The sequence below is a fragment of the Stegastes partitus genome, unplaced genomic scaffold, assembly GCF_000690725.1.
Source record: "Stegastes partitus isolate 25-593 unplaced genomic scaffold, Stegastes_partitus-1.0.2 Scaffold242, whole genome shotgun sequence".
In the NCBI taxonomy this organism is placed as follows: domain Eukaryota; kingdom Metazoa; phylum Chordata; class Actinopteri; family Pomacentridae; genus Stegastes; species Stegastes partitus.
Genome location: NW_007577973.1, coordinates 573,328 through 588,109, shown reverse-complemented (window position 1 = coordinate 588,109; position 14,782 = coordinate 573,328). Strand labels below are relative to the sequence as shown.

The window sequence follows — 14,782 nt, the reverse complement described above, 5'->3', positions numbered from 1 at the left end:
TATGTTGTTGTTGTATAGAGGGTAGACGAAAACTGTGTCAATATGAGACTTAAGGGATCACATACTAATATCTCTTTGTTTTTTCATTTTACAGTTGCTAAGTAGGTAATGTGCTGAGAGTTGCAGTTAACATTTTTTTCCCCCAGTGACAGCCCTTGAAAATAGCCCAAGAGAAGGGACTGCAGAGTACTTGAGGGGAAAAAATTCACCCATAGGCAGAACATCTAACTAGCTGCATCTAACTACAGCCACCTATAGCACAATACAATGTGTTTTGATTGTTGCTCAGCTGTCTATTGCCACGTATTTGTAGTTCCTGTATTGAATAAAGAAATCTCATCCTTTAATGCATCCATCCTGCTGTGAAACTGAAAAATCTCCCTAAAAAAATGACAGAAAAATATCCTGACTTCAAATGTACTACAATTGTTAGAGTAGAATAATATCTAATAAATTAAGTAACTGCTGTAAATGCAACTCATCTGTTGTCATGAACAGAGAAATCAGTTATAGAGACCAACACAGTTTTAACCCCAGGCTGAAAACATCTTTATTTCTGCTGTAAAGTTGTTTTTTAAAAAAAAATGGTATCTGTGAGGATTGACATGTGTTTGGTGTCAGCCTCAAGTGGCCATTTGAGGATCTGCAGTTTTTGGCGCCTCCTAATTGCCTTTATTTTTCATCACTGCTGGCTGCTGCTTGTGCTGCACAGTGGAGAGGTGGTTAGCACTGTCGCCTCATGGCTAGAAGAGCCCCGGTTTGCTTCTCACTTAGGATGCCTGGCATCTTTCGGCACGGAGTTTGCATGTTCTCCCTGTGCAGCATGGGTTCTCTCCAGGTTCTCCGGCTTCCTCACATGCAGTCCAAAGACATGTTGAGGTTAATTGGTGATACTAAATTGTCCGTAGGCGTGAATGTGAGTGTGCTTGGTTGTCTGTCTCTAAGTGTAGCCCTGTGATAGACTGGTGACCTGTCCAGGGTGTCCCCTGCCTCTGTCCAGCCCCTCGCCACCCGAGTGAACATTAAGCAGTGTATAGATAATGGATGGATGGATGAAGGTGTGCCTTCTTCAGGTAAAAGCACAGTTTATGGACAGTCTGCACAACTAACTGGCTGTTGCCATAGGCATAGCTGATACAGTCACCTAATGCTGCGTTCACTTGCACTTGGACAGTGTAATTCACTGACACTCAGACATCAGAGCTTCATTTAATGAATTTAACATCAGATTTGGAGTGACGACATAGGTGGGAAATATATCAGGGGTGGCCATGGCAGTGTTCTACTGGGGACCTGAGGCACAGTTATACTTCCAACAGATGAACAGTGACTGTAGGTTGATTTGGTTAAACTGTTCAACCTCTGATAATTAGTTTAAATCCAGCTGAGTGTCATCTGACCACTGCTTCAATGGAAGGATACATTATGAGGAAATCTGACCATCTGGAAAAAGTCAAACTTTCAGATTTTTTGCAGGTTTACATAAAAATATGACAGATTTGATGTACATAAACACACTTTTTTTTTTCTCAGGAACAGGTCAGAGGTAAGTGTCATTTTTTAAAATTATGTTAATGTCATTGTATAATATTGCCTTGGCGTAGTTGCTATATATATGTGTGTGTGTGTGTGTGTATGTATGTATGTATGGACAGTAGTTAAAAGTGTATTCCTTTAAGTGTCAAAGAGTGTTATAAAATCCCTTTGTGAAATTATCATTGTAAGGAGCAGTTCTCATATTTAGAGTGGTGTGCTGCCACTTTAAGAGCAGCACAATGCAGCTCCTCAGTGGGACGAGAGAGATTGTTTTCTGTTTTTTTTTTCTTTTCTTTTCTTTTTTTTTTTTTAGAAAGCCACTGCTGTTGTTCAGTAGGCACTAGAACACACTGTAAACAAAATTTTGGATGTATGACTTTTGAGTTGCCACATCTTGCCGGAGCAGCCTATCAGTGCTGTCTAAAAGTTCTATACCTGTCAGGTTCACAGTTTCAAGGCAAGCATTAACTACAGAAGCAGTAAAAAAATAATAAAAAAAAGGATTTATCTTTGTTTTATTTTGCCTCTGACGTTTGGTCAAAAGTCTTACTGCTGCTTTACGTTTCCTCTAACGCAGTAGGGGAATTAAAGACCCACTAAAACTTGTTATTCTGTGTCCGGTCTCTTCTCTTTTGATCTGACCACATTTATATGTTCCAATTTGCTTTTAACTACATTCCAGTGTGTTGTAAACTTGTATTAAATGTTTTGTTAAATGGTTTTATGGTGTTACTATGCAAGTTTGAAATTCATCACATTCAAAGGTTCATGATTGTTGAGTTTACATCAGTGAGAGGCTGCAGTTTCTTTATTATTATTATTTTTTATCTTATTGAACTTCCTGTCTTCCTTTCAGAAACCCCTTAAAACACATCGAGAGTTAATTTTTCTCAAGTTTTATTAAAAAAATTATTATTAAAAGAATAATCTACAATGCAAATGCAAGTAAGAAAAGGCTTGCTCTACTACTGGAGCCTAAAGCTGTCAGTGAGCGTCCTCCTGCTATATATCAAACCTCTAAATGATCTCTGTCAGCATGTTAACTGTGGATTATAAAACGCCCCTGTGGTTTAATCACTTCCCTGCATTCTGTCTGTCAAAAGCTCGATGGCACAAGATAATACAGATAACAATCTTAAAGGGCGGGTTATTTATAATGAGGCGAGCTGAGGAAGGGGGCAGATGACACTGTACTGTATTTCATGACCTTGCCAGCTCATTGGTTTGACCAGTAATCCACTTCCATAAAGAGAAAGTGCAGGATTTGGACGTCTATCGGAGATTGCAATATATACCTTCTTAACACTTCTGCTAGCCAGGACTCAGTCTGTGTCTCTGTGCCTCAAACAACTCTGCCTGCTTAAGGTAAGAACTCTTTATCGACCTGTTTGTCTGGTTGTATATTCAGTAGATGAAGCATGTTTTGGTCATTTGCATGACAGCAGCTGTAGATGGTTTTATTTTGTTGGTTCATATTCATGCTTGTTGAAATGTTTCAGTGGAAGGTTGTAGGTTTGCAGAATGTTTTATTTTTGCTGGCACGATCACAAGACTACATCGTGTAAGTGAGCCTGTAGTAACTGTAAGACACCAAATGTTGGTGGAGGTTTGATGTCTACTCTGAGACAGTTGGAATTAAGTGTTTATGATGGAGAATCAGAGCAATTTACACACATTGTAGTTTCTGTTTAATTGATATTGTGTTACTTTAATATGCTTTCAGTGCTGCATAGGGTCACTTTTTGCAGCTGACATGAAAGGCTGTTAGTTTCTAAAACGTTTCTTTGATTATTACAGCTCTTATCATGATACTCTAAGTGATTTTTCTGGATTTCCAAGGAGTAGTCCTCTGTCTCTGCGCTGTGCTGTGGTGATGTACAGTCTGGTGATGTGGCATGCTGAAAGGCAACACCACTACAAGGCATGAACCTGAAAATCGATCTGCCAGTGTTTATCCTCCTGTCAGCACCAAGGAAGGAGGGGGGGATTTAGAGGAAAACCTGGTCTAATCTGCTGTGGATGCCAGCCTCAGTATCTTGTCTTCACTTTACACTTCAGTTCAATCCCCACTCACCAAATTTAGCCTGTTTTCTCCGCGAGCATCAAACAACAACTGTTTACGCACCATTAAAGCATTTCAAGCATTCCTACAACAGAGGAGTTTATAATCTTGACTAATCTTTAGAAGTTTTTAAATATTTGAAGTCTCACGAAAGCTTTAGAGAAGCTTTATCGAAAAACTGTATTTTAGTTTTTGGCTCTTTTGTCGTAATTGTCATATTTTTTTCCACTTTTCGAGGATAGATCATTTGTGTCCCTTAACAAAGTTTCCAGTTGTCAGTTTAGCCTCTACTCAATTAATATATATTTTCATGCCACTGTGAAGCAAAATTCTGTCTTCTAAATCCGATTTATTTTTAATTTTTGGCTCTATTTTGGTTTCTGTAAATGTTTTTGTGCCGTCCTCTTGTTTTTCAGCAGCTGAACTGTGCATGCTTCTGAGGTCAGCCTGCGGCAAGTTATTTTTGTGATATGCTCTAATGTCTTGGCCGTCTAAAGGATGTTCTGAGGTGTTGGGTTACTGTGAAACCTTCCGTCGTCCCTCCAGAGACAATCCTACCCGTAACGTGCACACACACACGTTTGCTTAAGACAAAAAATCAGAGCCCACATATAACCCTGCAGATATAATTCCATCTCCAGAGCAACATGCTGTTGTGTCCTCCAAGTTTCAAGTGTCCTAAAATACACTTTGAGCCCTGGAGATGCCCTCCCTACTCTCCCCTTATTGGTTTACAGATGAGGGCCATTTGTTCTGGGGGCAGCTATGTGTTTTAGGATGCCTGCAGTGGTTGTCTTTTCTTTTAAGACGAGCCTGCTGTCATTTTTTTTGCTCTATAATGACGATGGTAGGAACAGCTGTGGCTACAGAAATAGGGTCTTAATCCACTGCTCCATCACAGCTCCTAAACATTACAAGCAGCCAAGGCAGTAACTATCCAGCCTCGGAAGACCTCTGGAAGTGTATCCAGGCTACTATTTTAATGGCAGGTCTCCCCAGTCCAGTGAAATCCATCTGAGCAGATAGTTTTGGTTTTGATTGCCAAGCATTTGAGACTTATTTCAAGCTGAAGACAAAGAACTGCTGAGGCTAATGGAAATATCTTTACTTTTGCAGGTATTCATAACCAAAGTAGTGACAAATTATAATTTTGACCTGACGGTGACACTGGATTCAGAGTCTCTACAATTAGGAGGGGAGCATGGAGTTTGTGAACCAAGTTTCATGGCAATCCAGCAAGTAGTTGTTTAGACTTGACTTAAAACCAACACCACCAACCATGTCAACCTCATGGTGGCACTGGAGGAGAATCATTAAAGCCATCGAGAGCGAATATCGGGACAAGATGAACTGGCTGACTGACTGCCACTGCTGTCCTTAGAGAGATGGCTAAATAGACTGTTTTCTAAGTATGACCTAACCTGAAAGCTAGACCTCATCCATTCTGACTACGGTATAGGGAATTCATTGACAGTATACAGATAGCAGAGGAATTACGCTGGAGACTGAGTGTGTGGACTGTTAAACTTGTGTAAAAATAGAAGTGTAGGCTATTTGTTCCATTACATGGATGAGTGACAAATGTAAAGAAAATGCTTCACAGCTGGCACGGATCAGCCTTTAGATGCAGAAAAGGAACGGAGTGAATGGGTTGGCTGCTTTCACAACACAGATATGCTGTTTCAGTAGCATAATTCCCAAACACCTCTACATTTTTCACTGATTGGTTGGTTTGTTTTGTGTTTTTGAGCTTTTTTTTTTTTTTGGTAGTGCTTAAACAACTGGTTTTGTCTCCTGCTTCTTCCATTCTGATTTTTTTAGTTGCATTTCTTAGACCAATGAACATAATCTGCATCACATCATGTCAGCTGTATTATTATTATTATTATTATTGATCTTTATCCATCCATACATCCATTATCTATGCACCGCTTAATTCTAACTAGTCGGCTGGGATAGGCTCCAGTCCCCCCCAGCGACCCTACTGAGCAGGACTGATAATATTATTAATATTTTGTTGTGTTGTTGCTGTTGCTTGGATATGCAGCACAGATTTAATTTGATCTGACTGCACTTACAGTTATATATGACTATATAGAAGTAACATAACGCTGACAGCAGCAGACATTATTTTGCCAACTACTTGCTCAGGGGGAGTCCAAAGGCAACTTTGGATTGTTGGGTTCTCTGTTTAAATTTGTAAGGTCTATACTTCATTATGTTAAGCACTGTGTGATGACATATGTTGTAAACTGCGCTATACAAATAAAATTGAATTGACAGTTTAAATGTACATTAAGTTTTTTTTTTTGACCTGTAGGTGACGGTAAAAGAATAGTCAGAGGATCAAAGTCGCTATGAGTCATCCTGCATGAATGAATCATAAATGTCTGAACCAAATTTAATGGCAATCCATCCACGAGTTGTCAGGCTGTTTTACTGCACAGTGCTGGACCTGTGTCCCTTGAGCCCTGCTGCTAAAAATAGCGGTTTGGTCCTTTAAGGCAATAACGCGGCCTGGGTTACAAAGTTGAGTTCCATGAAATTTCTTGGAATTAACATGATGTCTCAAGATAGAATTAACATGATCCAAACATGAAATTTGAGACAGGTGAGTGTCTGGTGCAGTCGGGAATTAAAGGGAGCAGACAAGAGGTTAGACATAAAGTAGTTTGACATAGAATGGGGAGTTTAACCGTTACCTGTACATTTATAGCTTGTTGCAGAGCAAATGTGAGCTAATTTTGAATAGTGGTACGCTGAGATGTGTGATTTAAGACAGGGGGTGTCAGACAGCTCTGCACACATAGCGCACAAGGAACTTTAACAAGGTTTCCAGATATTTTTACTACCGCTGTCAGCAGAAAAGCTCGATGAAATTTATTATGTCTGTTCAGACTGAAGTCATGTATGAAAGCATCCCGGATCACGATTAACATGTCTGAGTCAGAGTAGATTTATTCTTTGTGCTCTCAATAAAGACAATACTAAAAGTCTACAGCCTTGTTAGTGCTGCAGAGAGAAATACCATAACTAGTCCTGAGGGGGCCGCCAGAGGAAGAGTTATGCTGCTAATACACAGAGGCAAAACAGGTGTTTGCTCTTCCATGAATCTGTCGTATTTTCAGAACCATTTCATAATCAAAGTGTTGTTTATGTCAACCTGAAGAGCTAATACCAAGGAATGAATGGAAGCCAATGGCCTTTTAGTTCAATAAAGCAGAAAAAAAGCACGACAAACATCATTTAAAGAAGGTTCACAGCCTATAAATAAATAATACATTTTTAATGATTAATAAACTATACTAATGCTCTCTTGATAAGTGATGCGACATGGATAAGAAAAACTTGTATCAAGCACATTTTTGCTTGTCTGTTTATCTCTTAGTTCATCAGGGCCTGATGCTGTTTGTCTGCTTCTGCAAAACAGCTGCAGGACATCTGGACCAAATTCTGTTAATAAACTTGTTATTAACATTTTTAACTGCAGACTGGGTGGTGCACAAAAATGTTTAATAATGACTTGTTATTGTCTGCATCTACAGGAGGATGACAGGGTTTTAAAAATGTCTAATTAGAAAAACTACATCATACTAGCATTTCTAACTGCAAATCTGACAATGTATGAGTGAAATCCTATGCGCTTGTTACCCATATTTGTAGCTGTATTATTACTGAGTAATAGCTCCACACAGCCATATTATTAAACTAAACCTGATTCCAGGCTCCAGTGAGCATGAGCATTCGAGGTGTGACATGATCATATCATTGTTTTGTTTGTCAGCTGGTGTTGCTGACATCTACTTTTGTAGAAGTGTATACGTTTCATCAGATGTTGGACAAATGCCCCTCAGAAACATTTTACCTTTGCCACTTTAACTACTAAAGGTAAAATATAATTTTAACTCTGTGTTGCTTTGTTTTTCTACCAGATAACTTCAAGATCCTGCAGCTAACATGGCCACTGAGTGAGTAACAATTAAATTATGTTGGAGTCTCTGTACTGGCCTGTTTGTCCAGCAGACTATCTTACAAATGTATTAAGACTGTACAGCAGTGGTGTCCAATCCTGGTCCTCGAGAGCCCCTATCCAGCATGTTTTAGATGTTTCTCTCTTCCAACATACCTGATTCAAATGATCAGCTCATCATCAAGCTCTGCAGAAGCCTGATAACGATCCTGATCATGTGAATAAGGTGTGTTGGAAGAGGGAACATCTAAAACATGCTGGATAGGGGCTCTCGAGGACCAGGATTGGGCACCCCTGCTGTACAGGGTAGTCAAGTCAGGCCAGCAGGCCAAGGAACAAGTGATCCTATTGTGAAGGAATGCAAACTTTTATTGTGTTTATTGTGTGTTACATGTTCCCATATGTTCTTTCAGCATGGTATTTGGTAAAATCCGGCATGTAAACATGTTAGCATAGCATGCTAATATCTCATTAGCATACTAAGGTTATCATGTTAGCATTAACCCTTCAGTTGGCTACATTTGTCATGTTATGCTAACATGCTATAAAGAATCTTACAGATGCCAAATAGTTGTGTAGCATGTAGTGTTTTGAAGCAGATCCAAGTGTTTATACAATTTTATGTGATCAAAATCTCCAGTCATTGTCTGATATTAAATCAACATTTATGCATCATTGCCATCTGCAAACATGATGAATCCTATTCGTTGTGGATCAGAGTGAAGTAATGTAGTAGTAATGCAACAAAAGAAGTGAATCAGTAACCCCAGATCAATCATTTTATCAACACTGCATGATTCTGTCGATGCCGAATGAATAATAATAATCATACATTTCAGAATTTATTTTAAACATAATTGCACAAATCTACTGTGTTTGTCTGCAGGAAGAGGCTGTCTGCGAGGCGTAAGCATACGCTGAAGGTAAGAATATTTCTGCTGTACAAAGCAGAGCAGAAAGTGCATTTTCTTTTGCACCTTCTTCATCTAACTTGACATGGTGTGATGGCTTAAATCCTCAGAGCTGTATGCTGGTGGTGGCCAACAATTTGCTGGAGGCTGAATCAACAGTGAAGGCTGGAGAGAGGGAGAAGTTCTTGGCAGATAAATGTCCTCCTCTGGAGCTGCCCTACTCCAAGGATGAGCTTGTGGTGAGAAAAATAACACAGACTGTTCAGGTCCGGGTCAGTCCGGGATAAACTGCTTCAAACAAATATTTCATTTACATATCCTGCTTTCTAAGAACTATGTGGTTGCCTTGAGAGCTCAACACACTGCAAGTTAAGAAAACACTAATGTGACTTTATGATTGTGGGGCCAAATTTTACAGAAAAAACAACTGAACACAGAAACAATGGGCAAGTACAGAACCACGAGCGAATGGTAAAATGCTGTAAATAGCACAAACCACAATGGAAATGCTTGCAGGGGGCACAAAGCAGTGAAGAACACCCCCGGGACATGTTTGCTATCAACAAAAGGGGGAACTCCCATTGTGGAGCATAACTGTATACTCTAAATCCTCATATCACTTTCCACAAAAACGCAAATGTTTTAAACAATCAAAGGAAAAAAGCAGAGGAAACCTTTGAGCTGTCTGCTGTTGCTTCAGGACAATGCATCCGTCCTCACAGCACCGGAGGCCGAAGCAGCCAAATGTGGCTTTTAAGTGTTGCCCCATGAACCTTACGGACCCAACCTGTACTGTCTGACTTTTATCTGTTTTCCAAACTAAAACCCACACTTGAGTGGGTCAGAGAGTTAGTGAAGTCATCCAAATCTGGACATTTAAGATGTCACCTTCCTTTGCGGAGGGGTAGTGACGCCTGAGCATTGTTGGACCAAGATCGTTTAAGTTAAAGGAGGCTATTTGGAAAAGTAATGCAAGAACTATCTTTATTTTTCTCTGATGTTTTCTGGTGAACTTCTTGAAATTTCCATGGAGTAGTTTGTGACCAAAGTCAACTGTCTGTCAGAAGTGTTGGAAAATGAGCACAAGTTCATCCATAATAACAGATATGTACTTTTAACATTGCATTAGCATTTTCCTCATCAATAACTATCAATTCCAATAATCTGAGGAAATACAGAAAGTAACCAATAATCAGACTCTTTTACTGGCTTTAACCTGGTTACTTTCAGCACTCACAATGAGACAAGCTCACTTATAGTCAATCAACCCAGAGCACGGTTAATACAATTAGACCTACTCTGGCTGCTTTGTCTGGCAGAAATATATTTTCCTTCAGAGTAAATGATTCAATGAACATGCACGGTTCACTCACAGTGAGAGGAGACAGTCTGTCCGCATTTCAATTACTTGATCCAAGAACTTGAATCCTTCACTCACTGAATGTTTTCTGCACATTCACTCACAACTCACTGACAGTTCAGTTGAACTGAAAAATGAACACAAGTGATTCATTTGTTCACCCAACAGAATTCTTCTTATGAAAGAATAGAATAGAATACTTTTTAAATGATCCCCCATTGGGGGGAAATGTACACGCCACAGCAGCATCCAAAAATTACAAGAAAGTACAAGAAAATAACAATAATGAAGTAATATGCATCCTGATGTCCACACACAGCAGGTCCAAGGCCCCACCGTCTCTGTTTGGACAGTCCACACACTGGCTGAATGTGGGGAGAGTGGTAGAGAACGATGTATGATTAAAGTCTCCTGAGATGACGATCAGAGACTGAGGGTGTGATGTTTGCAGCTGGGACACTGAACTATGGATGAGTTCACAGGTCGCAGCAGCATCAGCCGGAGGGGAGGATGCAAACTGCAATTGCCAGGATGTGTGAAAACTACCTCAGCAGGTGAAATGGCCACAAACCAACCACCAGCAGTTCAACATCCTTCCAGCGCTGCTCTTTAACACTAACGTGCTAGCGTTACACCATCTCTCATTCACATACATGGTGAGTCCCCAGCCTTTCTTCTTGCCACTCTCCCTCCAGCTCCGGTCCGCTCTGACCAGGTGAAAATCCGCCCAAATTTGCGAGCGAGTCCGGAGTGAGTTTGTTCAGCCATGACTCCATGAACAACATAAGGCTGCACTCCTGATACTCCCACTGCAGCCGGGTCAGCGCTGGTAGCTCTTCCAGCCTGTGAGGGAGAGACCTCACGTATCCCATGGTGACGGACGGACGGCTTGTAGCGTCTCCTTTTGTCCCAACGCTTCACTCCTGCCCTGCATCCCCTCTTCCTCCAGCTCATCGGGGATGTCCGGTCTCTCTCCTGATGATGGCTTGGCCTGGCTCAGCGCCAACAGCTGTTCATGAGTGTAAAAACAATAGAGCCATGGCTTAACAGCTCGACAGACGGACCCCAAAAACTTACAAAGAAATACTGTGGAATGACACAACACCATCTGTCAAATTGGTGAAGATAATTTCTTGACAATACTATGTTGTGTCTCCGTGCCTGTGTTTCGTTAAGCTGCAGTGTGTTGAGCTGTCACCACATAATTCAAAGTTTGTTTGTTTTTTGTCATATAAGAGAATTGCAAGCACATATTTTCAGTGAGGTTTTGTGGCTTTAAGGTTGACAATATCTCAACAAAAGATCTCAATGTTTCTATGTCATCCTCAGGAACTTTGCCAGAAACTTCATGAGCAAATTGACATCAGTGAAGAGGAGAGATACTGCCTAGAGTTTAAACTCAACATGGTACTGAATGAGGTGAGACACTCCTTCAAGTTTATTTATTATATTAATAGGCTTGATATTAGTTTGACCACAACAGTAATGACATTTGTGTTTATTTGCCATTTTGTTACTACTATATCAAAACTAAAGTGTTTCTACTTTATCTTTATTGGAGCGCTGGGTACACTTGTCTTTTAGCCACAGTTACATGTACTTATATAACGTTTCTGCTTTTTGCTCTCACTAGAGTAGATTTTAAGATTTAAAAAAAAAAAACAAAACATGACTTTTTGCTCCTACATTCTGTTGAGGGTTTGCACTACCGATCCCACATCAAGTGCTGTTCTGTTATCCTTCCACATCTACGCTTCTCCATTAATCTGTTTATAGTAGAATAATACATGTATTTGTGATCTCACTGTTTACTTTTCCACTGTTGGAGTTTAAATGTCCATCCATCATCTCTACACCACTTAATCCTCACTAGGGTCATGGGGGGCTGGAGTCTATCCCAGCTGACTTAGGGTGAAGGCAGGAGACACCCTGGACAGGTCACCAGTCTATCACAGGGCTACACTTAGAGACAGACAACCAAGCACACTCACATTCACACCTACGGACAATTTAGAATCACCAATTAACCTCAACATGTTTTTGGACTGTGAGAGGAAGCCGGAGAACCCGGAGAGAACCCACGCTGCACGGGGAGAACATGCAAACTCCACACAGAAAGAGTGTCCTCACTGGGGTGTGAACCGGCGACCTTCTTGCTGCGAGGCGACGGTGCTAATCTCGACCACTTGCAGCCCAAGTTTAAATGTCTAGTGTGTTAGTGTGTTATTTGTAAGAGTTTATTATTATAATCACTCAGTGTATCAGCCCTCAGAACTACTGCTGCCCCTACATTCTGGAGCTAATGCATAATAACTCCTTCACTCGCCTGAAGATTTTAAAAACCACGTCCCTATAAACACGTACGTCTGTCTGTCCCGAGGAGGCATTTTTATGTGAACAATTCCTTACTAAAATCAAGAGTGCTGCAATGATTATAAATGCTCTTAAGATCATTTGTGAGTTCAGAGGAGTTTGAGTTGCCACAAAAGAAAAAAAGGATGCCTACCATGGATTTACATACTCCCAAGCAAGGTGAGAGTTTCCAGTGCCATGCACAGTTTCCGCTTTGTCTTTATAGGAAAGATCAGCAAGTTTTAGTTCCCATTTGACTTGCTTTTGCAGCTCCCTGTGGCAAGGGACCTCCCCTGTGATTAAAGAGATATTCCTGTCGGTGTGTGAAACCACTTACTGATATGACTCCGATAAGTCGATATCGGTATGTTGTCACCGCCCATGAGAGAATCTAAATTGCTTTTAGCTGTTGGTTTCCAGAAAATCAGCTTCACACATGTGAACAAGTCAGGGAGTGCTTCAGAATATGCAGATGATTTTGTCAGACATAAGTAAGCCCAAACGGAAATCTTCAATGCACTTAGCAAAAGGGCAGCAGTCACCATGCTGGCCTTTATGCAACTTCTTGTTTTCCTGAATCTCTACAACAAAAGTATAAAGTTAGCATGACCCATTGAGCCACATTAATGGAAAACATGTGTTTGAAATAAACCACAATTATCTTTTAGTAGGCCACTATGAGTGGGTGGGATTATTGCTTCCATAAATTTCATTTTGTTTTAAAGCTAAATGTACTTGATCATGAATTTAGTCCTAAACGTAAGCTAGCCCCTTGGAACAGAAGCTTCTCCATTCACAGTCACACAGATGCATCACTGCTGTTTAATGACTGATAATTTCATATTTAATTCATTCGGGGGTTTTGTTTGTTTGTTTTTTTCTATCCTGAATCCTCTTGAAGGTCAGGGACCTCAACATAAAGATTGTGGATTTGAGGGGAAAGTTCAAGAGGCCCCGGCTGAAGAAAGTGCGCATGTCTGCTGACGCCATGCTGAAAGCTCTGCTGGGCTCCAAACACACGGTCAACATGGACCTGAGGGCCAACCTGAAGCAGGTCAAGAAGGAGGTGAAAGAGGAGGTGAGCTGCTGCCTGGTTCACCAGGTCTACACAGTCTACAACCCAACAGAACCACACACGCTCTAAAGTTTTGTTTCTAATACATTTTTGCCAGAAGGAGGTGTAAAAACATCAGCAGCATTTTGTTCATATTGTGCCATTTTTCAGATCAGCCTCTGAACTAACAGAATTATTATTATTTGTGTTTGCAGGACAAGCAGTTGCGTGATGTTGGTGACTGGCGTAAGAACATTGAAGACAAGTCTGATAGGAAGAAGATGTTTGATAGTTAAATGAATCAATTGTTGAGATTAAGAGTGACTTTCAGGACAGAATTGAGGTCTAATGTCTTTGTAACTGAAGAGTTTTACCCCAAAAGGCTGCATATCCACCTTGACTCTGACTTTTGTTGAGGTTCCAGTAGTTAACAGTGTGAGATCTAGATCATGCTGAATCAACCAAAGGTATACATGTGGAGCCAAACTGTAGTACTTCCTAAGCTTCTGTTGTGGTACACTAATTTATAAATGGCCTGTATTTTGTCGATTGGATTACACGTACTTCTATTTAAGGCATGTGTTGAGTTTCAAAATGTGGAATATCTGTAATGTGCACTGATAGTTCTATAGCTTTTGGATATCTCAATTTGGAGGAAACTCTTCAGTTGAATCTACCTTCTGCTTTGCCTGTATGGAAACTTTCCTGTGATGTATTTGTACTGGATGTACTGGTGTCAGTTAGTACATGAGTGATGAAACTATCCCACGTTTCTTCTGTAAATACTGACTTATGCTTCTACATCAAAACACTGGTGAACCAATGATACAGCCTCCTCAAAACTGCAATTGGCATTTTTTTTTTCATTGTTCCAAAAAAAGAGTTTTAAATAAACCATGAAGTGTCAAGTTTCCAGTGACAAGCAGCGAGGAAACTGTAACCCTCTGAATGGAAACCCAGCTCTGTCTCTGTAGACACAAAGATGGCTGCTCGGTGACAGTCAATTAAATCAATCCGAGTACAATGATCAGGCTGCTTCCAACACGTAATTGTGGCTCCTTTGTTGCAGAAGTATAAATCAGTCGACAGCTTGTACTCAACCACATATTCGTTCAATTTCATGTTTCTAAAAGAAAATGTGATGTACTTTCCTCGTCTCTCTGCTATCACATTAAACACAAAAGCTTCATATTCATCTGGTTTGCAGGCTTGTTGAATTTGTAAACACTTAGCTCAAGTTTAAGTTCCCCCCCATAAAGTGTAAATGTAGAATTTATGTTGATCTTAACTTTATATTACAGTGTTGTTGCTCAGCTTAAAGCTACTCTGACCTTTTGGGATGCGTTGCTTGGTGTGTGTTTGAGGACTGAGACAGGAAAAGTGAGAAAGTAATCATTTGTAGCAAATGCAAGAAGGTTTAACAAGTAGCAGAAAGATATGTCTGCCTTAACAGTTTTTTTTTGTCCTTATCTTGCCCGTTTAAATCCTACCTGCCCTGACGTTATACCCTTTATAGTGTAGATTTAAACGCTTTTTA

General features: G+C 40.3%; 1 protein-coding gene across 1 annotated transcript; it reads left to right on the top strand.

Moving 5' to 3' along the window:
- The first annotated feature begins 2,823 nt into the window (after window positions 1-2,823).
- LOC103357254 (troponin I, fast skeletal muscle-like) lies at window positions 2,824-14,440 on the top strand. Its single transcript, XM_008281732.1, has 7 exons — window positions 2,824-2,901; window positions 7,531-7,566; window positions 8,455-8,491; window positions 8,590-8,718; window positions 11,169-11,258; window positions 13,093-13,269; window positions 13,461-14,440. Exons 2-7 carry the CDS (start codon window positions 7,556-7,558, stop codon window positions 13,539-13,541), a joined length of 525 nt encoding a protein of 174 aa, XP_008279954.1. The 5' UTR covers window positions 2,824-2,901; window positions 7,531-7,555; the 3' UTR covers window positions 13,542-14,440.
- Window positions 14,441-14,782: the final 342 nt, after the last annotated feature.